Below are 25,637 nucleotides of genomic sequence, written 5' to 3' on the forward strand. Positions count from 1 at the left end.
AAAACAGTACACTTGTTATTAAGTGGAAGGGCCACAGGGAATCCCTGCAATGTCTGCTTGTTCCCTTTCCGTCTGCTAACTGTAACCTATCTACCTTTTATCTGTATCTGAGGTGTGATTATCTCCCTATAACTCCTCTCAATTACCCCCTCAGCCTCCCAAATAATCCGAAGTTTATCCAGCTCCAGTTCCCTACACAATTTCTGAGAAGCTGGAGTTGGGTGCACTTCCTGGAGATGAAGTCAGCTTGAACACTAGTGGTGAGCATTACCTCCCACATTCTACAGGAGGAGCATACAACAGCCCTAACATCCATACCCACTGTTCTGAATTCCCAAAGAGACTATTGAAAAAAAAAGTAACCTTACCAAATCGGTGCACAAAACCTTCTTTCTTGGTTAGCGGCGGAGGATGGGTAGGAGACACTACCAAAGTTATATTTTGGGTAAAGCAACTGCCCAAATATATTACCTCTCTTACTCCGCCGCGCCCATGTTCGCTCCTGCTTTTTATATAAGTTTTTAAAGGATTAATTTACCTTCCCAGTAGTCCCCTGGTCCTCGCTCTCAGCGCTCCCACTGCAAGAAATGGAGGCTGCCTATCCACGAGGTAAATTTTTATAGGATTAACTAGATGATTCTTTGTCAAAACAAGCTTGCACTCTCTCTATGGATGCTGCCTGACCCATTGTGATTTCCAGCACTTTTTTTATTTTCAGTACAGATTCCAGCATCTGCAATAATTTGCTCTTACATTATGTTCTAAATGCCCTGTTTTCTCAACCTTTTTAAGAGATTCTAGCATTACATCAGATGTTATGCTTATCAACAGCACTTATCAAAATTATTTTGATTAACTCTTTAAAACTTGATATAAATTTGTTTAGTCTGCTTCCATAAGTTCCAAAACCTCTGCTTGTATGCTTCTGGGACTAATATGTGCTTAGAAAAGCCCTTTTCACCTCATCATTATCCCGAGAGTGTTCCTCTGACAGAGTGTTTCTCTTGTGCTTTACCAGTTAATTTACTTTGCACGGGTAAGTGCTATTTCATTTTGGCCATATAATTTGTGCCATCTTCTCAAGCAACAAGAACAGTGCTTCCACATACTTCACTTTAAGCATCTCCTGAACAACATACTATGGCTATAGATTTCCAAGTCTTCTCAAACCTTTAGTTTAACTTGCCAAAAAGGTCTCATTTTTAATATAATTTCCTGTTCCCTTTGTCGCTTTTTTCGCTTTCTTTCTCTCTTTCCTCCCTTAGTTTCTCTTTCTCTGCCCTTTGGAATTAACGCTCTTTGGAATTCCATCTCAAATTTTCTAATTTCTATTGCCTGAACTACAACTTAAGTTTCTCTGATGCATCTGATCTACTGCTTATACCACCTGACCTCTTTTTTTCCATTAAACTCAGCTATTTCATTATTAAATCTATGATGTCTGCCTTCTTGGTTTGTCTGGCAACTTTATGCCAGTGGGGGCAAGATTAGAATGGTGCTGGAAAAGCACAGCAAGTCAGGCAGCATCTGAGGTCAGGCAGCCAGCACCATTCCTGATTAAGGGCTCCTGCCCGAAACGTCGATTTTCCTGCTCCTCAGTTGCTGCCTGACCTGCTATGCTTTTCCAGCACCACTCTACTCTTGCCCCCACTGGCAACTTTAGTCCAGTGTGGAAGTTAATTCTGCTAAATTAACTTTGATCGTATCCTGTAACTGTACCATGGTAACTTCCAACGAATTCAGAAATTCCTTAACTATTTCCAATGTCATCTCAAGTCTGAATACAAATCTAATCCCCGATTACCCATTTTAAATACCAAAATCCAATTCCAGGCCTTCATTGTCTGCTTTTCAAGATCCAGGACTAGAGTCCCTAATTATGTTAGGACATGGAGACAGGCAGACAAATCACATCAGCCTTTTTACCTCAATATTCAAAACACGGTAAAATGAAAACCCTCAAAATTTACTCCAGTGGGTCCTAATCAGACTTTTTGAACAACCCAGAATTTGTGAATAATCAACTGTCGACATCAGATTTTGTCTTAACCAAACAACTTAGCATTTTATTAACAATACAGAAACTTTTACTTTCAGTACCATTCATACAAAAGACAGGCAAGTAAGCACAGTTACAGGATAAATAAAATAACAAAAACTGGCCAGACTACTTAAATGTTTCTACTCTGCATTGTTCCACAAGGATGATGGTTTTTTGGTTGATTTTCTAAAGATGTTGATCAGGGTCACCTTTACTGTTCACTTAGATATACACAAAAAAACTTAATACTTTGTTTTCTATTCTCTGAACTTCCACCAACTCTTTATGGGAGGTTAGGTAAGGAACTTTCAAATCTTCTTGCTGTGGCATGAACAACCAGCTGCCTTTTCACAGGAAACAGTCTAAAATCCACATCAAACTCTACTCCCCAACAGACTGATTGGTTCCTCCATGAAGTCCCAGTTATCATTCAGCATCTGCCATCTTTTCTAGACTTGCTGGAACCAATTTTCAGGCACTGACCTAATTACCAACTAACTTCTTCTACCTGTTTAATGCTGTTTCTTAGTGATGAAGCATCTGCAGAACCTTTTGATCAGGAACTAGCCTTCAATTAACTTCCAATCCTGGTCTCACAAATCAGCAAAATGAATTTATATTATTAATTTTGATATTAATATAGCCATCACCCACAGTCTAGTCATCTTTAGATCCCAGTTCACAGCTCCAATCCAAAATTGATAAAATAATAAAAATAATGAAAAAACAGTCACGTTTGTAACACATTTATGTAAATGTCATCTTTGTGAAGTAATTTGCATGCTGGGAAGGAGCAGCCAGTTTACTGCTATAACAGCCTTGTTTGTGAAATGTGTTCTTTTCAACAGAAAGCCCACTATAACCTCTCCATAACTACTTCCACAAATGGCACTTTTTGGAATTTGCCCTATTACAGAATTTAAGTTTGTGAATAACTCTTTCAGTGTAAGGTCAACCAGAAGCCCTTGAAAAATGTTTGGTGCTGGATGCTGTGCTTGATCCCTACAGATTCCAACTCATCCCGTAGTACTCACCAATAATGTACAATGATATACTAATGGGATTACATAATTGTTTGAGATCTCTGTTACAGGTTTGTGCTGTGGAGAAGAAGTGGCTCATGTACCTCTGTAAATGGGGCCATATCATCAGCACAATTGTTCCATTTGCCTTTTCTGGCTTGCCAAGATTTGGAATGTTAAATTTTTAATGATATTGGCAGGGAAATAGAGTTACAGTGTAACCTTGATAGGTCAAAGTCAAAATCCTCAAAATTCTGAGCGTATTGAGAAAATCAGTCAGATAATACCTATTACAAGCCAAACTTTCACATAGGCTAGTCCAGATTAGCCAAATCTGGAAAAGGGGCAATATTGGGCTTTTTAAACACCTGTTATTGATTGGTGTAAACACTCGGCGCCAAAGATGAAAAGCTTTTCTTGGATAGATTTCAGGTTTAAAAGGAAAAGGCAGAATAGTTCGGAACAGTTCACAAAAAACTCTGATACTGTACATGCCCAATTCACTTTTTCTGCTGACAGTTGCCAAGTTACTGTTTTCTTTTAAATGTTAAACTATGCAAGTTTGGTCTGGAAACTGTCAGTGGTGAAAGTGATTGGGTAATATACAATATCAGAGTTTCATTGGGAAATATTAAGTCTTTCTAACTCTTTCTTTTCAATTTACAATGTATCCTGAAACACTCAGAATATTAGCTACAAGAACTCTGGCATTCTAATTCACCATTTGCTTTTGCTGCTGTCAGCTGAAAGCTCATAATGGCTACCTTGCATATCGCAAAGTTCAGGTGATGTGTATGCCACTGGATTTCTGTGTGATTTGACTTACTGAGATTTTACTCTTAGATTTGGATATATTGACTGTTCAGAAAGATTGTTCCAGTTTAATAATATACACTGTTGTTATCCTTAGAAGTGACCTCCTCTTTCACCGATACTATGCAAGAGGAATTCATGTCTATTCAAAAAGGTAAATATTTATGAAATATTTTACAATTTCGTTAATTCCATTACACTTCATGACTCTTTTAATTCGTTTTCAGCATACTTTGTAAACACTTAATTTTTTTGTGTTCCTTAGTGGGATTTGGATGTTGCAGGCTGGGCCAGCATTTATTGCCCAACCCTAGTTGCCCTTGAGAAGCTGGTAAGCTTTCCTTTTGGAACTTCTGCAGCCCATTTGGTGTCAGCATACTCATAACACTGCCAAGGACAGAATTCCAAGACTTTGGCTGAGCAACAATGAAAGAAGGCCAATGAAGGAATGATGAGTAGCTTGGAGGGGAACTTGCTTCCATGAGAGGTAGTTCTCTGATGTTTTTGCTGGCCTTGTCCACATAGATGGAAGTAGTCATGGGTTTGGAAGGTGTTGTTTAAGGATTCTTGGTGAATTCATGCAGTGCATCTTGTACACTACTACTGTACATTATTAGGGGAGGGAGTGAATGTTTGTAGATGTGGTGCCAATCAGAGGGCTGCTTTGGCCTAGATAGTCACATGAGAACACATAGGTGACTCCAGGCAAGATTTCCTTCCCTAAAGGGGGTTAGTACAGACATTGATTTCACCATGAGATCTTAATTCACATTTTTCTGATATTTCAACCATCTATAATGGTGGGATTCAAAGCCAATTGCCCAGAACATGATGTGGTCTCTGAATTACCAGTCCAGAGACAATCAATCTGTGCCATCCTCTCCCTGAAATAAATTTGTAATAAATTTGTAAGAATTTGTTGTTGCTATCAATTCTAAATATGGAACTGAGGCTGCAACTGTAACAAATTATCATCTTCATCAAACTCAAATTGATGAATAGTCCATTTTCCTCCAACACGACATTTCCATATTTCTTCTCCTGCTTTTCCAACACATCTCTATCAATTGTTTACATTCCCAATCCCACATCTTGAAAATGTCCCTATCTTCTATGACAAAGTAAAATTCTGCAGATATTTAAAATCTGAAATAAAACTGGAAATGCAGTTCAAGTAGCATTAATGGAAAGAAAAACAAAGTTAGCATTTCAAGTTGATGATCTTTCATCAGAAAACTGATGCAGAAACTATTTCTTGACTAACAGAGCAATTTTCCCTTTGAGCTTAAAGCAGCGAGCATGTTGAATTGATTGTCACTGAATCCTTATGAAAATAAGTTCTTATCTAGTGGCATAAGTATGACACAATGACTTGGAATACCCTTGGTCTTCCTCTGCACTGGACGTCAATCATTGCAGATAGCAGCACCAATGTCTGTAGCTATTGTTCTGCAACAGAACCCTCTACTTCCTTGGTGAATTATGTCCCATTGCTTACTCCTCTAGATGTAGTTGTAGCTAATAATGACTGCTATACATGTTGGATTTGTAGAAAATGATCCCTCTGCTGCATTCTGTGCCTGTTTCCTTGGATTAATAGCATAAACAGAAGAACAACTATATTAAAACAGACCTAACATTGACTTCATGTGTTCTTAAAGACATGCCTGAGCCCTGTAGTTCTTCACAGTGAAGTTGAATGGCATGTTCTCATAGAGGGTAATATGTAGCATGCACAAAGATCTAAGTGCAATGAACTGAATACTCAAAAGAATTAGGGCTAAGTATAATCCATCAAAGTGTCCATTTTCCATTACTAGTAGACAACTGCCAAGAGCCCCATCCTAGCAACTCCCATGAACCTCAATAGTTATGCCTGGGCACAGTTCCTGTTGTATGTGAGGATGCGGCAACTATAATATGTGAGTTTTCAACTTTGGGACTGTGTGGCTTGGCTAATTGGTAAGATAAAGTTGTAATTGAGAAAGCCTTGTTCTATTAAGTTTTGTTGATCTAGTGATCACAAGGTGGCAATCAGTGAGTACTTTTTACTCCCAATGATTATTTCGTAAGTGCGTTTCGGAATTGGATGCTGTGTTGAATGTTGACTTCCAGATTAATTATAAATTGAAAGCAAATGAATAGCATTATTTAATCATTGCAGTTATGATTACCACAGTGGCCCTGCAGAAAGTTTCACATTGCCAAGTTGAGCTCCATCTACTTGGAAAAAGCAGTGACTTACGTTTCTTCCTTTGGAAACTCAGTTTTCCACCTTGAGACATTATTGCTCAATAGATTTTCGGATAAATACAATGAGGTTTCAACTTTTTATTTGAGTGATTGACCCACGACTTACTTCAATTCTACATATCCCTCATTGTGATATCAAGGTCAAAGTGACCATGACATACTTTATGTACCCATCCATGTCCTCCCCACCCCACTTCATGAATACAACTTGGTCACCCCATAATATCTGCAATTTTCCCTTATCACTGTGACCATTCTCTCAGCGGCCAAGTACAATGACTTGAACAATCTTGATAATGTCATGAACTGACTTGTAAAAAACCCACAGATTATACGTGAACCCCCTCCCTGTCCAATGTCCAGACCAACTTAGCAGGACAGATACAACTGATCACAGTCCACCCTCATGACTAAATTTGCAGTAGTTTGCAATTAGACTGCTTTTCCTTAACATTCACCATGTTCCAATTTTCTGGATTGCAAGAGCATGGATCCCCATACTCATTTTGGATCTACTAAAGCAGTCTCAGTTCAAATGCATCAAACCTAGACAATATCATATTTGGGCGGATAGGTCAAAAGCTGTCACCCTCTCATGATCTCTGGAGTTTAGCTCTTTTGTCTATTCTTGAACCAAGGCTCTGTACTGATATCATGTAATGAACTGCATTTTGGAGGTGATGAGAGAGCAACTGCATGCACGATCAAGACAGCATTTGATTTAGAATGGCATTAAGGAGCCGAGCAAAAATCGAGTCAAAGAGTATAGAGATGTACAGCACAGAATCAGAACCTTTGGTCCAACTTGTCCATGCTGACCAGACAGCCTAACCTAATCTAGTCCCATTTGCCAGCACTTGACCCATATCCCTCTAATCTCTTCCGATTAATATACCCACCACTTCCTCTAGCAGCTCATTCCGTACATGCACCACCTTCTGTGTGAAAAGTTGCCCCTTAGGTCCCTTTTAAAATTTTCCCCTCTCACCCTAAACCTATGGCCTCTAGCTCTGTACTCTCCTAACCCAGAGAAAAGACCTATCTATTTACCCTATCCATGCCCCTCATGATTTTATAAGCCTTTATAAAGTCACCCCTTAGCCTCCGACACTCCATGCAAAACAGCCCCAGCCTATTCAGCCTCTCCCTATAGGTCAAATCCTCTAATCTTGGCTACATCCTTATAAATCTTTTATGAGCCCTTTCAAGTTTCACAACATCCTTCCAGTAGGAGGGAGACCAGAATTACACACAGTATTCCAAAAGTGGTCTAACCAATGTCCTGTACAGCTGCAACATGACCTCCCAACTCCTATACTCTATGGTCTGACCAATAAAGGAGAGCATACCAAATGTATTCTTCACTCTCCTGTCTACTTGCAACTCTGCTTTCAAGAAACTATGAACCTGCACTTCAAGGTCTCTTTGTTCAGCAACACTCCACAAGACCGTACCATTATAAGCATAAGTCCTGCTCTGATTTGCCTTTCCAAAATGCAGCACAATACATTTATCTAAATTAAACTCCATTGGCCATTTCTCAGCCCATTGGCCCATCTGATCAAGATTCTGTTGTACTCCGAAGTAACCTTCTTTGCTGTCCATCGCACCTCCAATTTTGGTGTCATCTACAAACTTACTAACTATACCTCATACGTTCACATCCAAATCATTTATATAAATGATGAAAAGCAGTGGACCCAGCACACCACTGGTCACAGGCCTCCAGTCTGAAAGCCAACCCTCCACCACCACCCTCTGTCTTCTACCTTCGAGCCCATTCTGTATCCAAATGACGAGTTCTCCCTGTATTCCATGAAATCTAACCTTACTAACCGGTATTCTATAAGGAATCTTGTCAACCACCTTATTAAAGTCCATTTATATCACGTCCACCACTCTACCCTCATCAAACTTCTTCCTTACCTTTTCAAAAACTCAATCAAGTTAATTAAACATGATTTCCCACGCACATAGCCATGTTGACTATCCCTAATCAGTCCTTGCCTTTCCAAATACAGGTAAATTATGTCCCTCAGGATTCCCTCCAACAACTTGCCCACCACTGATGTCAGGCTCACTGGTCTATAGTTCCCTGGCTTTTCCTTACCACATTTCTTAAATAGTGCACCAGGTTAGGCAACTGCCAGTGTTCCAGCACCTCACCTGTGACTATCAATGATACACATATCTCACAAGGAGCCCAGAAATCACCTCCCTAGCTCCCCACAGAATTCTAGGGTACACCTGATCAAGTACTGGTGATTTGTCCACTTTTATGCATTTTAAGACATCCAGCACCTCCTCCTTTGTAATATGGATATTTTTCAAGATGCCACTATCTAATTCCCCACATTCTATATCTTCCATGCCCTTCTCCTCAGTGGGGTGGGGTTTATAATACAATCCCAGTAAGGTAATCATCCCTTTCTTATTTCTCAGTTCCACGCAAATAACGTTCTTTGATGTGTTCTCAGAAGTATTCTCCCTGAGCACAGCCATAATGCTATCCCTTAACAAAAACGCACCTCCCCCCCACCCCACCCTTGCCCCCTTTCTATTCTTCCAATAGCATTTGTATCCTGGAACATTAAGTTGCCAGTCTTGTCCATCCCCGAGCTATGTCGATGAAATTCCTATGATATCCCAGTGCCATGTTCCTAACCATGCCCTGAGTTCATTTGCCTTCCCTGTTCGGACTCTTGCGTTAAATAATGCAGTTTAATTTATCAGTCCTACCTTGTTCTCTGCTTTGTTCCTGCCTACCCTGACTGGTTGACTCACTCCTTTTCCCAACATACCCAACCGTCTCAGATTGATCATTTTTTCCACTATTTTCCTGGTCCCAGCGCCCCCCCTCCCCCCCACCTTACTAGTTTAAATCCTCCCGAGCAGCTCTAGCAAATCTCCCTGCCAGTATATTAGCCCCCTTCCAAGTCAGGTGCAATCCGTCCTTCTTGTACAGGTCACTTCTACCCCAGCAAGGATTCTAATGATCCAAAAATGTGAACCCTTCTCCCCTGCACCAACTTCTCAGCCACACATTCATTTGCTCTATCCTCCTATTCTTATCCTCACTAGCTCATAACACTGGGAGTAATCCAGATATTATTACCCTCGAGGACCTCCTTTTTAAGTTCCTGTCTGACTTTCTATATTTTCCCTTTAGAATCCTTTTCCCTTCCTATGTCATTAGTTCCGATGTGTACAATGACCTCCTGCTGGTTCCTCTCCCCTTTGAGAACATTCTGCACCCTCTCCAAGATACCCTTGATCCTGGCACCTGGGAGGCAATGCACCATTCTGATTTTTGACTGCTGGCTGCAGAAATGTCTGTCAATTCCTCGGACTAGAGATTCCCCATCATAATCGTTTAGAACCTGACATATCACTCATTACATTAGAGTCATTCTTAGTATTAGAAACTTGGCTGTCCATGCTACATTCCCCTTAGAGTCCATCACCTTCTACATTTTCCAAAACATGTTTGAGATGAGGATAGCCACAGGAGACTCCTGCACTACCTGCCTCCCTCTCCTACCTTTCCTGGAGGTAACCTATCCACTTGACTGTAACTGCGGCTTTTCTTCCTTCCTATAACTGTTATCCATCACACTCCCCGCTCCTGCATATTTCTTATTGCCTCTAATTGCCACTTCAACCAATCCATGTAATCTGATAGAATTCCAAACAAAGACACTTCCTGCAGACATAATGGCATTAGTATTGCAGAATTCACCATATCAACATTCTGTTTTTAGCAAAAAAATGAACTGAACCAGTAATACAATTACTGTAGCTACAACAGCAAGTCAGAGTTCAGGAATTCTGCTATGAGTAAATTCTTGTTCCCATCTACGAGGGATAATTTAGGAGTGTAATGGAATTGTATCCACTGGCCAAGTATGTACAGAGTCAAAAAAGCTGAAGAGGTTAAGACTATTCAGGTCTAAGCATCACGTTTCATTAGCAGTCCTGAACCACCTTCAGCCTTCACCCACTTCATCACTGACACACAGTGGAGGCAGTATGAATCATCTACAAGATAGACTGCAGTAATCCATCAAGACTCCTTTATTAATACGTCTAATCTCTATTACCTCAAATGTCAAGGGAGCAGATTCACACTACTGTGACTTGCCACTCGAGGCAACTCAGCACGACCTTCTAAAGAGCAATTAGGGTTGTGCGAATGCTGACCTAGCCAGCAAAGCCTCCATTCCTTGGCCGAATAAAAGAAAGTTAATGGAATATAGAATTTGAAGTCATTTTATTTATCTTGACCACCTGTGTGAAATAATTAAACTTCTTCTGACACTGCAGTCAGGCCTCTTTCGAGGCCATTGTCCTAGCATTGAATTCATCAACTATTTGCTCAAATTGCCTTTGCGGTGTCTATCTGCAGGGCCTCATGTTCCTCTGCTGTAGAGATCTTTTCTCATCTTTTTTGATCCTTCTGGACTCAGGCCGATTAGCATGAAATCTGAGAATCTCGGAGTCTTCTTTCTGACCTGGTGTACTATTCATCATGTTTCGCCCCATTTCTAGCCAAAGAGCTGCTCAGTTTTAAAGGGCGGCACGGTGGCCCAGTGGTTAGCACTGCTGCCTCACAGCGCCAGAGTCCGGGGTTCAATTCCCGCCTCAGGCGACTGACTGTGTGGAGTTTGCACGTTCTCCCCGTGTCTGTGTGGGTTTCCTCCGGGTGCTCCGGTTTCCTCCCACAGTCCAAAGATGTGCAGGTCAGGTGAATTGGCCATACTAAATTGCCCGTAGTGTTAGGTTAGGGGTATGGGTGGGTTTCGCTTCGGCGGGTCGATGTGGACTTGTTGGGCCGAAGGGCCTGTTTCCACACTGTAATGTAATCTAATCTAAATGCAGGCAGGCTTTAATTGGTCCGTTTTAAGATTGAAGCAGCATGCTGCAGTTCTGGAAATATGTTTATAGCACGGAATTTGTATGCTGCTTGCATTATTTTCCAATGGTATGAGTTAATTACACATCATGATTCCATGTTACAACCATGATACATTTTTAAAATTGTATTCTTCTTAAAAGTTATTTGATGTAGATTATGCTGAATCATATTATCATGATATCAACATAGAAAATTTTTCTCTGCCCTTCTTCACTCTTTAAACTTGAAGTTTATCCAAGCAGGCTTTTTTTATGAATGCTTTGAAGTAGTATCCTTTTTAGTGCATACATATCCCTAAATTGTGCTAACTTTTCATTTCAGTTTTACAAGCTTTTGGGAAAGAATGTGCAGTGTTACATGATAGTGGCACACAAACAGAAAAATGTGGTCGTCCAGGTAAAGGTAATATTCATTATCTGTTTCATTCTTCATATGCACCATTTCTCTGAAACTCATTTTGATGCCTCCACTGAGAATTTTGAGTAACAGATGATATGATTCTAGAAATTATTTGCAGGAACGTTTAAACTGGAATTGTTAGTAGGTATTAAACATTGTATATGTAATCATTAATTACATGTCCAAAAATATTTACTTTGTTCATCATGACCATAAAACTTAAGTTAAAAGTAAAGAATTATTTTGTTCTATTTTTAAGTTAGGATTAAGTTCTGATGGATACTGAAAGGAAACAAAATGTTGAAGACAGCAAAGAAATATTATAATTCCCTGTTCTTGGAATGTGGGCCACATGGACTGACTCCATTTAATGCCATCCCAAATTTCTCTCAGAAAGTGGTGGTGCCTGCAATGATGCTGGCATCTCACGATGCTGTGTAACGGGGAGTTGGATGTTTTCATCGTTTTGCTAACATGCCATTGGTGATATAGGATGCAGCACTAAAGATACCATTGAATTAATTTTTATGGATTCAAAAGATACAATGTACTACATTCATATTTTATCATTGTGCTGATTGTTGTCTGTTATACTTCTGACTTGATTTTGTAGGCGTTGAAGATGTTTTGAGAGGTCAGGAGATGTGCCATTGATTGCAGCTTTGTCTGTCATCCTTCTACTGAGCCAGACTTGGCAGTAGACAATACATTTCTGAAAAGAGGACCCCATTTTGCCTTTCACTGTGGATTACTGATTCATCATTTGAGGATGCATTAACTAGTAATCAACAGTACCTTTAAGTTTGTTAAAGAAAGCATATTCTTCTGATTGACAACTAGCTTCAATGTTGTCTCTCTCAATCCGCCATAGGAAATGTTGTTTCAGATGACTAAACCTGTGTCAAGAGAAGTCATTTTCTTGTTATTCATTTTGGTTCCACTGATTCTTCAAAACTGGTGCTTTCATTTCCACTTCTTTCACAGTTTCCTGCAAACATTTCTTTCCTCTCTTATTGTCCAATTCCTTTCAGGTTGGTCAATCTTATCATTCAGCTGAGCCTCTGCTCCAATCAGTTCCTCATTCTGTTCCTTAAAAATTCCATGAGTGCTTTTAAAGTCAGCTGAATCTAAAATACATAGCTCAACTTTCTTGTTCTCCACATGGCACTGGAGCTCAAAACTTTCATTTATGATTTCAACACAAAGTTCCTGTGTTTGATAGTCCAGGAATTTAACCTGGCATTCAATCAACTGTTCCCATTCATTGGCAATTTCTTCTGTTCAATGCCTTTTTTACAATAATTACTTGAATATTAATTGAAGATCAGTTTATATTAGATTTTCTGTTCCATGTTTTAATTTAAGTATTTCAAGCCTTCATTTATGTGATTTGTTTCCTCTAGCTGATGCACAAGTGTTGTCGCCACTTCATGTTCATCACTAGCAAACTAATCTTCCATGCATGATCTGGTTTTCTTAGTAGAGACTAGTTTCTGATGCTGCCTTTGATATTTTTGGATTTCTGATCCTAAAATTGTTTGGCCCCGGGATAGTCACTTTTTTTCACTTTATCCTGATGAGGCTTATTAGCTTGGGCTTTTGCTACTGCTCAAGCATGGAGCAGTCCTGAATGTTCTTCTGGCAAAAACTCCATTTCTCTCAACTTATCTGCTGGTCTTAAACTCACAGAGATGCCAAGAATTTCATACCTGCCAAATTATTATGTAATATAAAGTCCACATCTTCATTCAGTAAATTTTGGAACAATTATCTCCTGAGTTGCTTTGTAAATTAACTTTTGTTATAATCCCAGATGTTAACTAATACTGAGGAGTAAGATTGCAGAATGAAACTTGGCTTGTTAGATCAAATATTTAATTGGTTAAAGTGGTGGTTAGTCCCTGAGACATATCCACATTAGGCTGCAGATATTCTTGAAAACAGAACATTAGTTTATTACACAGAAAAAGAAAAATCAAAGCTTTCAATTATAAATAGAAGAGTTAGAAAATCTCAACACAAATATCTAAACATAGGGCTGAGTTTTCCTATTTCTTGGCAAACTACTTTTTCAATTGAGATTCATGGTGCCTGATTTGCCATGCCAGATGGTGACTTTTTTCACACAGTCATCTGCTCCTCATCTTTAATTGTGCAACAAGACTCTTCATCTTTCATCTCATGGAATTGTGTGGCATGAGAGTTACAAATACTTACTACTGCCAGAATATTGAAACATTCACACCATTGCCTCTATATTTAAATCTTATCTGCGCACCACTTAAAGATGCAGCAGACCAAGAACTCTTCTTCACGCTGTTGCCCTGCATTATTATCCTCAAGACCCAGAAAGACAAGTCACTTCCTCAGTTTGTCAACAAGGATCTGGTGATCCTGATTCAACAGCGTGGTAGAATGGAGAGCAGTGTTTCTTATTGATGATAGCAAAGGGTGCCACATCACCAGACATAGCCAGCTGTAATGAGAGTGCAATATGTGTCAGTGCAATATTCTAGATGATCCACAATGCCCTGCAAGACAGGAAGAAGGGTCATGTTTTTTTTATTCATGACGATAAGTGCCACTATCAGGCTCAGAATACTGCAGTGATTCTCCCGATTCTCCAAAACCTGTTCACCAGACACAAGTCAGGAATGTGATGAAATAGTCTCATTTGCCTGAATGAGTACAGCTCCAACAACACTCTAGAAGCTTAAAACCTTTCAGGACAAAGCAGCTCACTTGATTGGCACCACATCCACTCCTTCCACCACTGACACTCAGTAGCAGCAGTGTGAACTGTCTACAAGATGCACTGTAGAAATTCATTAAAGTTCCTTAGATAGCACTTTCCAAACCCACAACCACTTCCATCTTGAAGGCTTGAAATATTTAAATTAAAACATGGAACAGAAAATCTAATATAAACTGATCTTCAATTAATATTCAAGTAATTATTGTAAAAAAGGACAAGGACAACAAGTACTTGGTAGCATTGCCACTTGCAAGTTCCCCTCCAAACCACTTACCATCTTGACTTGGAAATATATTGCATTTCCTATGGTGGACCACAATCCTGGAATTCCCTCCCTAACAGCATTGTGGTTCTACCTATAGTACATGGACTGCACTGATTAGCAGCTCGCCACCACTTTCTCAAAGACAAGTAGGAATAAATGCTAGCCAGTCAGCATTGCCCATGTCCCATGAGTGAATTTTAAAAAATAACAACAGAAAGTTAGATATTGGAAAGAAGTCTGAGTGCAGCACATTTATCCTGCATGGAATTTCAACTAGGACTTTTGCATCTAATGATGCATTACTGCATAATTTTTCTTTGATGTCCCTCCAATCAATGTCCTGAACTGCATCTTTATCTTCACCCTTAGAAAATTGGAGTTGATCCTCCAGTTTTTCTGCTTGCAAGATAACCTCCTTTTGTTAGCTCTAGTTGCGAAGGGCACAAATTCCACAATGATGCGATGCCCCTTCTGTGCTATACAGCAAGACTCTGCAGGCCCAGGCATCAAAACCACATTCTCAGGAGGCCTGTGGCCTGTTTCACTGTGTCTTTGGTGGAAGCATAGACAGCATTGTGTCGGACGGAGGATTTTGTGCAGGTGTCATCAGCCGTGTTTGGAAAGGGTAGCCCTTGCCTCCCAGTTGCCAGCCCTATATGACTGAGGACTTTGGAAGGATGTAGGAACCTGTGAATTTTCCAATATGTATGCATCATGGTAGCTCCCAGATTACCAGAAGCAGACATCTAAAATCTGGCTACAATTGTTGGTTGAACATTGATGGAAGCATTTTTTGTTGTCAAGCTCTGCAGACTAGTGATTGGACACTCTCAAAGCAGTGCGTGTGCAGCTTGTAGTGCCTTGCATCCAGGGGAAGCCATTGATGGTGAAAAATGTAATTGCTTCGGCTGCTGGACTCTACGCATTGCAGGAAAGGATATTAACAGGTGTGCTCTGACGAAAATGACATCAGTGACATCAGTGATGTCCTAGAAGCATTTGTGGGTAAAGAATTGGATATAGAGTGATACAGTCATACAGCACAGAAACAGACCCATTAGTCTGTTGGAGCCAGAGCTAATAGAAGTGGTAGTTGTTGTACACTTGGATTTTGCATATAATGACATGCCCAGCCATTTGAATTTCATAAGATATATGTAATATTTCCCTACAGTACCTCAGTGGCACCACTGTCTGATGGATCACTGCTCACTCCTCATTTGCAGGTTTCTAAGGAAGTCTCCCGTTTCCTCACAAGGATTTCATTTTTTAATGTAGTAACATTCAGAGATTGCTTCTGTCGGTTTCAGTGTAAGCTGCCTGAGCTGGTGTTTTTAACAGACAATCCACTTGTTGGGTTGCTACTAAGGAAGTTTTATTTATTACTTCCTTGGGGTCTTTCAGTACTCCTGAGAAATGTTTCAGGTACAAAACTGGAGGTTCTTCTGCTTGTGATGCCTCCTCAGCCTCCACTGGTTGAATTTGTCTGGTCATAGACTATGTCACCACAGTCAGTAAAAATGCTAGACACTTTCTCATGCTGTTCGGTTTACATGAAATCATGGGCTTCTTACAGACAACTACTATCCTTATTTCTGCCATGTCGTTATGGGGAAGCAAGCCGATTCCATCCATGAGCAATTCCCACAGTCATTGGTCTTAATAAAAAAAATGGTATACCAGTTGCATCCAATAAAGAGGGACGAACATGTAGCCTCCATCAATTCCTTTTATCTACACCTCGGCACATAGTGCATTCTCAGGTGGGAAGATCATGTATTTTCCCAAGAGTAGAATTTGACTGTCCCCAGGATCCCACAATATCACTACAGACTTACTTGCCTCACCATAGGGAAATGTGGCCTCTTCCTTTGGATTCAGGTAACTCTTGGGATTTATTTAATCTAATCTGCACACTCAGGAATGCATTTACATTTGTTCACAGCTGCAATCAAAGCAATTATCTGGTCTGTCATGCTGTCTGATTGATTCCTATTCTCTGCACCAAGTGTATATGCGCCAATTAATCTCACTGGTTTTTCTGTAGCCTCTAGCAGTTAGTATAGCCTAAGAGGATGCTAAATTGAGAGACAGATACTGAATAGCCTACTCAGAAATTGAATCAGAACCAGTACATGTTGTGATTGTCAGAGATGCTAACACTGGTAGCTGACTCTGAATGAGGCGGTACTAAAATCAAGGACTTTTCATGTGAAATTAAGGATGACTTGGTGATGAATACTGGCATTTGTGGATTAATTCAGTACATGAGTGTTATTTTTCAAAAGATAAATTACTGATGTGGAAATGGAAATAACTTCAACTACCTACCAATCAGGAATAGGCATTTGTCCACTGAGTGGTGGGTTTATATGAGTACTATATCAAAGAAGAGTAACTCACAAAATTCCAATGGCAAATCACTTGTGTATTAGAAAACACAGACTAAAATGCTGAAATATTTTGACAAAGATTACATAAATATGTGATTGAATTTTGCCAGCCATGCCATTATTGTCAAGTAGTTGGGAAACATTAAGCATCAATTAAACTTGTGTGTTTAATTCTGATACCAGCTTTCAAAGAACTATTTTGCACAGTCTTAAGAGACTTTGTAGGTCCCTGCTTAAAACCAAGAGTGAAACTCAATATATTTTTAACAGCTATGCATGTGTCAACAAGAATTTCTGAGGCAATTTGTGGAAAATTACAGCAAACCAGGTAGTGCAAATATTAGGTCAGCATTTTTCAGGATATGGATTACCCAAATAAATACAATCAGTTCAAGATTCAAATTGTTACAAATATTAAGATATAATGTATACTTTGGGATTAAAACAATTTATATCTTTAATTTATCATCCATAATCTCAAGGAACTTTAGAAAGATGGCATCAAGCTTTAAACAGTATGATTAGAACTTATTATCAGGAATGTCCTAATGACTAGGATAAAGAAATTTCCTTGCTTTTGTTTACCATTATGGATGCTCATAATGAGTCCACAGGATTTAGTTTTTTTGAACTGATAAATAGACATCAAGCAAGAGGAACCAAACCAAGGCTCAGAGATTATATTTCCAACCTATGTAGTGTATTTCCACAAAAAAGCTAACCAAAAGTTATGAGTTGGCCAAAGGGTTGGTTTAACAAATAATACAAACTAGTGAAGATAGAAAATAACAAAGTTGAGAATTGTTTTGCTGGTGACAAGGTATTAGTATTGTTACCTGTTCCTGGGAACCATTAAAAGCAAGGTTCACTGTACTTTATCAAATAAAAAGAAATAGGTGCATTATGTGATGAGTATCCTAAAGTAAACATCAGCAAGTTTCTCATATTAATTTGTTAAACAGACTCCAAGGCAGAGTGGATACTCAAGTGTATTTACCATGGTGAAAGAAATAGGGAATAAATCAAAATGAATGAGAAATTAAGAATGGCATTTTATAGAGGTCTGAGCAATGTGGGCAATAGTGGGATTTGTGGCAGAATCAATTGAGAAGCCCAGCAAGGTCCATCTTGACATCAAGAGCATCTCATTCCATCTTTTATGTTATTCAAAGAGTCACACAGCATAGAAGCAGGCTCTTCGGCCCATCGTGTCTGTGCTTACCAATGAACACTAAACTCTACTAATCCCATTTACCTGCATTTGGTTGATGGCATACTATGCCCTGTCATTTTAAGTGCTCATCCAGATGCTTCTTAAACATTAGAAGAGTACCTATCAAACAACATGTTCCATATTTCTACCACCTTCTGGGTTAAAAAATGTTTCCTCAAATTCCTTCTAAACCTATTATTCCTCACCTTACACTTGGGCTGTCTTTGGGACATTTGCCATGGAGAAAAGATTCTCAAGATCTACCCTATCTATGTCTCTCATATTTTTGTACACCTCAATCAGATCACTCCTCAGCCTCCTCTGCTCCAGTGAAAACAAATCCAACCTACTCAGTCTCTCTTTATAGCTGAGACTTTTTATCCCAGGCAACATCCAGATGTCTCTACCCCGCACCCTCTGTAGTGCAGTCATGTCCTTCCAGTTGTGTGGTGACCAGCGCTGCATACAGTATTCCATCTGTGGCCTAACCAATGCTTTATAAAGTTGCAACAAGACTTCTTTGCTCCTACATTCTATACCAGACTCTTGAAGGCAAGCATCCCATATGCCTTCTTCACCACCCTACCTCCCATGCTGACACCTTCAGCAATCTGTGGACTTGTACACTGCAGTCCCTTTTGTCCTTAGTACTCCCTAGGGGCCATCTGTTTCTTTTGACAAGCAACACAATGAATTTCTTGCTCAGCAGCTGCAAGTTTCCTATCAAGGAAGATTATTGCTCGTTAAATACCTTGCTAATAGCCCAACTTGCCTCACTAATATTCAGCTTAACAACTCTTGCCAAGCTTAACAAACAAGTTACATGTCAAGAAAATTTGCCATGAAAACCAGAGCAAGTATGTGGCAAATTTAGATTGTCACTTGCTCCAAAAGATCTTCATGTTAGACTCTGAGCATCAGCATCTTAGAACATGCTTCATCAGCACCAGCCACATGCACCCCACATCCACTGACATTGGCATCTGATATGTGCCAGCCTTTCAAAACCATCCTGGCACATATCAAATCGACTTACAGTGCACTTCTGCTCTTCAATCGAGCACTTTGGGATGCACCAGTAATTATCATTAAAAGTCTGCAACAAGCACATTATGCACTCAGGGACTAAAATAGGCCTAATTTCTGGGGTCTTTGCTCACTACCTGACCCTACCTGGATATTCATGGATTCCATGTCTTACATTGTCTTGCCTTGCCTTGCCTTTTCACTTTGCTTCCCTCAACCAGAAATAACAGGTTCATATTACTTTTGTCTTAACTTGGCTGGAGCGCAAACAAGGGAAGGAAGCTTGTCATGGTTGTCAGTAAGCTTCATTTAAGTCAACGGAAAATAGCTTTCACTGAGGAGGGTCTGGTATAGTGAGTGAAGGGCATCCTCCAATATTGGGCCAGGGGCTTATAAATAGCCTTTCAAGGTTGTCAGAGACAGGATGTTTTCCACAAGGGTGAGGAGCTGAATGTTGTCTTTCTGCCTTATTGGTGGCTATTTTAATTCTGCAATGAGAGGGAGACAGGTATTTTTTTTTTGTAGGTCCCTGTTTGTTTGTTTTTTGTTTTTGTTTAGGCGGCTCAGGTTATGGGGTGCTTGCGGTTTATTTTATTTTTTTTTATTTTTTTTCTTTAACCCCCACACTACCGCCTAAGTGCGGTAGTGCTTATTTTTCCCCCAGCACCCATGGTGTGTGTGTGCAGGTGTGAGACACAGTGAAAGACACAAAGTGCACGAATCTTTATTCAATTTCCACCACCAGGAAGACAGGAAAACACCCGGGTGGCCAGTGACAGGGAGACAGGTATTAAGAGACATGAAAGTAGGTGGCACAGCTGTTACTATTCATGCAGTTGGGAAGGTATCCTGAGTGAGTGATTAGGCTGTGCTGAGGACATGTAAAATTAGCAGCTTCATGGGTTGGAGTGGGTTACAGCAAGTGATAGAAGATGGCGCAGGGCAGAAATAACAGTGGAAAGGCACTTGGGAAGAGGTGTGTACACAATCCGAGATAAGGTGAATATGAGTTATTGGAGATAAGATAGCCTTTTTGCAATGTGCTGTGCATTCCCCAAGATAGCTGAAACTGTTTTAACCTGATTGGCAACCTCAGACCAAGCTGGCATAGTCGGGTGTCATGATCTCCACTAGTGATCCTGAGGGAAGAGAAGGTTCTAACTCTGCACAACACCATCCAGCAAGACATACAACAGAGTGCCAATTACTCCTTGCCTGCCAGAGCTAGGGAAAATGCCAGGAATCACGTAGGGCAGGTCTGTACTGCCAGCTTGTCCAGCAACACAAAGGGCTTTTAGAGATGGCAACGGATTTTGGAAAATTCCAGGATTAGCATTGAGTGGCAAGTCATTCTGCAAACTGTGTGAGGCCAGAATTGGTCGTAAGGGTAGGTGGTTAACAAGGCAGCTTTGGTAAGATAGCTTGCTAGGCCTTCTGTCAGAATGCCGCCAAAATAAGGCTCAATGCAACACAAACTTGGGAAAAAATGTAATATTCAATCCTGAAAATTCAAACATTGAACTTTCAGTAATCAGATTGAGTAATACAGAAGTGCTTTTTTCAGTGGCTAAGACAAAGCGCATAAGTCTGCAGAATATGGGAATAAGTGAATTTTATTGGAACTTAATTCTGAATTTTAGCATGGTAGTGTCTCCCCTGAGAATCTTACCAAAGAAAGGCAATAAATTTAAATGAGAAAAATAATGCAAGAGTGCTTTTACAATTGGAAAGTTATGTTGACAACCACACCAGTTTTAGCAGCACCAAATTTTGAGAAACTATTTAAACTGACTGTTGACAGCGACAGCAGTTTGGTATAGTGTTCTAAAAAGAAGATGAGATGGGGATTAAATGGTCAGTCACTTATTTTCCAAGAAAATAATTGCACATTAACATCGATGTTGAGAAAACAATGGAGGATAGAGAACTCAAAAATAAATGTTGATGTCTTTAAAATAGTTCACAATACAGAAGAGGAAGTGCCGGAGGTCTTAGGAAACATAAAAGTAGATAAATCTCCAGGACATGATCAGTGTATCCCAGGATACTGTGGGAAATTAGGTAGGAAATTGCGGGGTCCCTAGCAGAAATATTTGTCTCATCTATGAACACGGGTGAAGTACCAGAGGACTGGAGGGGGCAAATGTTGTGCCATTTTTTAAGAAAGGCTATAAGGAGAAGCCTAGTAACTATAGACCTGAGTCTGACAGCAGGTGGTAAGTTGTTGGAGGTGATTCTGACAGACAGAATTTACATGCATTCGAAGGGCAAGGATTGATTATGGATAGTCAGCATGACTTTGTGTGAGAAAAATCGTGTCTTGCAAACTTGCTTGAGTTTTATAATGAAGTTGCCAAAAAGATTGATGAGGGCAGAGCAGTAGACTTTGTTTACTTGGACTTTAGTAAAGCCTTTGATAAGGTAGACTAATTAGTAAAGTTAGATCACGTGGGATTCAAGGTGCGCTCGCCAACTGGATACAAAATTAGCTTTATAGTAGGTGATAGGGTGGTGATGGAGGCCTGGAGGCCCTGTGACTAGTGATGTGTTCCACCAATAAAATGACTTTTATTTGTCATTTATGTAAATGGTTTGGATGAGAATATAGGGCTGGCATTGTTTGCAGATGACACCAAAATTGGTGGTAAAATGGACAGTGAAGAAGGTTTCTAAGATTACAAAGATACCTTGATCAATTGGGTCAATGGGCTAAGGAGTGGCCAATGAAGTGTAATTTGGATAAATGTGAGTTACTGCATTTTGATTATACAAACACTGGTAGGTCTTACACAGTTAATGGTAGGACATTGGGGAGTGTTGTAAAACAGAGAGACCTAGGGGTTCAGGTACATAATTCTTTGAAATTTGTAATACAGTTGATTAAGAAGGCAATAAGCATGCTTGCCTTCATTGTTCAGAAATTTGAGTATAGGAGTTGGGATGTCATGTTGAGATTGTAGAGGAAGTTGGTGAGGCTTCTTCTGAAGTACTGTACAGAGTTCTGTTGGCACTGTTATAGAAAAGTTATTATTAAACTGGACGGGGTTCAAGCAAGTACATGGTAGAGGCAGTACACCAAGAATAAATGTGAAATTGTACACTTTGATGTGAGAAACAGACAGACAATATTGTTTAAATTGTGATATATTCTGAAATTTGTATGCACAAAGGGATCTGGATGTCATTGTACATCAGTTAGTGATGATAAATGAGCAGGTCTAGGTAAGTAATTAAGGCAAATGATTTCTTGGTATGCTATCTTTATTACAAGATGATTTGAGTTCAGAATTAGGGATGTCTTATTGCAGTTTTACAGGGCCTTGGTAAAATTGTATCTGGAGCATACTGTGCAATTTTGGTCTCCCAGTCTAAGAAAGGAAACTGTGCCATAGAAAGAATTCAGCAAAGGTTCACTAGGCTGATACAAGGGTTGACAAGACTGTTGTAAGAGGTTAAAAACAATGACTGCAGATGCTGGAAACCAGAGTCTAGATTAGAGTGGTGCTGGAAAAGCACAGCAGTTCAGGCAGCATCCGAGGAGCAGTAAAATCGACGTTTCGGGCAAAAGCCTTTCATCAGGAATACAGGCAGAGTGCCTGAAAGGTGGAGAGATAAAAGACTGTTGTAAGAGGAGAGATTAGTTCAACTGGGCGTGTATTCCCTGGAATTTAAAAGAATGAGAAGGAATCTGATGGAAACATAAAATTATAACAGTACTAGACAGACTAGATGCATGGAAAATGTATTTTCTGATTGGGGAGTCTAGAACCAGAGCCCACAATTTTAGGATAAGGGTCGATCATTTAGTGCTCAGATAAGGAAACAATTCTTCAAAGAGAGGGTTGTCAACCTTTGGAATTTGCTACCAAAGAGAGTTGCGGAGGCTGGGTCTTTGAGTATGATCAATAAAGAGATGAATTATTTCTAGTTTTTAAAGGCATCAAGGGTTAGACATAGAACATAGAACAATACAGCACAGAACAGGCCCTTTGGCCCACGATGTTGTGCCGAACATTTGTCCTAGCTTAAGCACCCATCCATGTACCTATCCAATTGCCGCTTAAAGGTCACCAAAGATTCTGACTCTACCACTCCCACAGGCAGCGCATTCCATGCCCCCACCACTCTCTGGGTAAAGAACAGGCGACCAGAACTGCACACAGTACTCCAACTGTGGCCTAACCAAAGTCCTGTACAGCTGCAACATCACTTCACGGCTCTTGAATTCAATCCCTCTGCTAATGAACGATAATTCTCCATAGGCCTTCTTACAAACTCTATCCACCTGAGTGGCAACCTTCAAAGATCTATGTACATAGACCCCAAGATCCCTCTGTTCCTCCACCTCACTAAGAACCCTACCGTTATCCCTGTATTCTGCGTTCTTATTTGTCTTTCCAAAATGGACAACCTCACACTTGGCAGGGTTGAACTCCATCTGCCACTCCTCAGCCCAGCTCTGCATCATATCTAAGTCCCTCTGCAGCCGACAACAGCCCTCCTCACTGTCCACAACTCCACTTATCTTCGTATCATCTGCAAATTTACTGTCCCACTCTTTGACTCCCTCATCCAAGTCATTAATAAAAATTACGAACAGCAGAGGACCCAGAACTGATCCCTGCGGAACTCGACTTGTAACTGGGCTCCAGGCTGAATATTTACCATCTACCACCACTCTCTGACTTTGACCGGTTAGCCAGTTTTCTATCCAGTTGGGCAAATTTCCCTCTATCCCATGCCTCCTGACTTTCTGCATAAGCCTACCATGGGAAACCTTGTCAAATGCCTTACTAAAATCCATGTATACTACATCCACTCCTGTACCCTCATCCACGTGCTTGGTCACCTCCTCAAAGAATTCACTCAGACTTGTAAGGCAAGACCTACCCTTCACAAATCCGTGCTGGCTGTCCCTAATCAAGCAGTGTCTTTCCAGATACTCATAAATCCTATCCCTCAGTACCCTTTCCATTACTTTGCCTACCACAGAAGTAAGACTAACAGGCCTGTAATTCCCGGGGTTATCCCTATTCCCTTTTTTGAACAGGGGCACAACATTCGCTACTGTCCAGTCCCCTGGTACCACCCCCGTTGCCAGTGAAGACGAGAAGATCATTGCCAACGGTACTGCAATTTCCTCTCTTGCTTCCCACATAATCCTAGGATATATCCCGTCAGGCCCGGGGGACTTGTCTATCCTCAAGTTGTTCAAAATGTCCAACACATCTTCCTTCCTAACAAGTATCTCCTCTAGCTTACCAGTCCGTTTCACACTCTCCTCTTCAACAAAACGGTCCCTTTCGTTCATAAATACTGAAGAAAAGTACTCATTCAAGACCTCTCCTATCTCTTCCGACTCAATACACAGTCTCCCACTACTGTCCTTGATCGGACCTACCCGGTTATAAAGAGAAAACAGGAAAATGTGTTAGGACACAGGGTAAACCCCACCACCACCCTCCCACCCCCGCTAATTTAAACCAGCTACACAGAAGATATTTACCCCGTGCTGTAATCTGTGAAAATTCGAAAGGCAAAGAACTATTCCAAAAATCACCATTTTAAGTAAACATTAAAAATTTTTTGAAGTCGAACAGAGAATAATTAACTAACAATTATTTACAACTCATTTATCTAAACCTATCTTTTACCTTCCCCTCTACAATACTGGTCTGATGAACCCCCCCACCCCCCCCCAATTAAGATTTACAGAAAAATTCAGATTTCAAAACCGGCCACTGTTGAATCTTCTCTTTGTATCTTCCTCTGTAAATTTGCTCCCCAGATTGGTGTTGATGTTTTTTTCTGTGCAAACTCCTCTAGACATGTACATCTCAGAGGGTTCTTACTGGCAGCCTACATCTTTTGGTGTTTTGGCAGTTCTTTTTCCAACTGTTCAATTTTTTTCCAGTTTTATAACCCACAAAAATCAGATTGTTTCATTGTTTTTAATATTGTCAAAATACCAAATTCAACTTTGATTGGTGTTTGGTATATTGGGGCATAATTTAAACTGATTGGCCAAATTTGATTGTCTCATGGCAATCCAGCCAGTGCGAGCTGTTCTGACCAAGAGTTACATTGTTATCTTATTCCGGACTCTCTATGCCTGTCTAAGTCCTTGTTAGCTTTTCCACTCTCTTAAAGGTACAGTACCCCTTACACCTTCATACAAATGGCATTGAGATAGCGAATCCAATCATGATCATATTGAATGGCAGTGTAGGCTGGAAGGGCTGAATTGACACCTCCCTCCTCTTCCTGAACCATCTCTGACACCTCCCTCCCCTTCCTGGACCATCTCTGATACCTGCCTCCCCTTCCTGGACCTCTCCATCTCCATTAATGACGACCGACTTGACACTGACATTTTTTACAAACCCACCAACTCCTACAGCTACCTGGATTACACCTCTTCCCACCCTACCTCTTGCAAAAATGCCATCCCGTATTCCCAATTCCTCCGCCTCTGCCGTATCTGCTCCCAGGAGGACCAGTTCCACCACAGAACACACCAGATGGCCTCCTTCTTTAGAGAC

The 25,637-nt window shown here is 40.3% G+C and overlaps 1 protein-coding gene across 1 annotated transcript in view; it reads left to right on the forward strand.

The window, feature by feature from the left end:
* LOC122562603 overlaps positions 1-25,637 on the forward strand; it is a 242,224-nt gene that overhangs the window by 48,325 nt on the left and 168,262 nt on the right. Inside the window, exons 9-10 of the mRNA XM_043715583.1 lie at positions 3,974-4,030; positions 11,366-11,446. Coding sequence (XP_043571518.1) covers positions 3,974-4,030; positions 11,366-11,446 — 138 coding nt within the window. The remainder of the gene's footprint in view (positions 1-3,973; positions 4,031-11,365; positions 11,447-25,637) is intronic.

The sequence above is a fragment of the Chiloscyllium plagiosum genome, chromosome 25 (assembly GCF_004010195.1).
Source record: "Chiloscyllium plagiosum isolate BGI_BamShark_2017 chromosome 25, ASM401019v2, whole genome shotgun sequence".
NCBI classification, from domain to species: Eukaryota; Metazoa; Chordata; class Chondrichthyes; order Orectolobiformes; family Hemiscylliidae; genus Chiloscyllium; species Chiloscyllium plagiosum.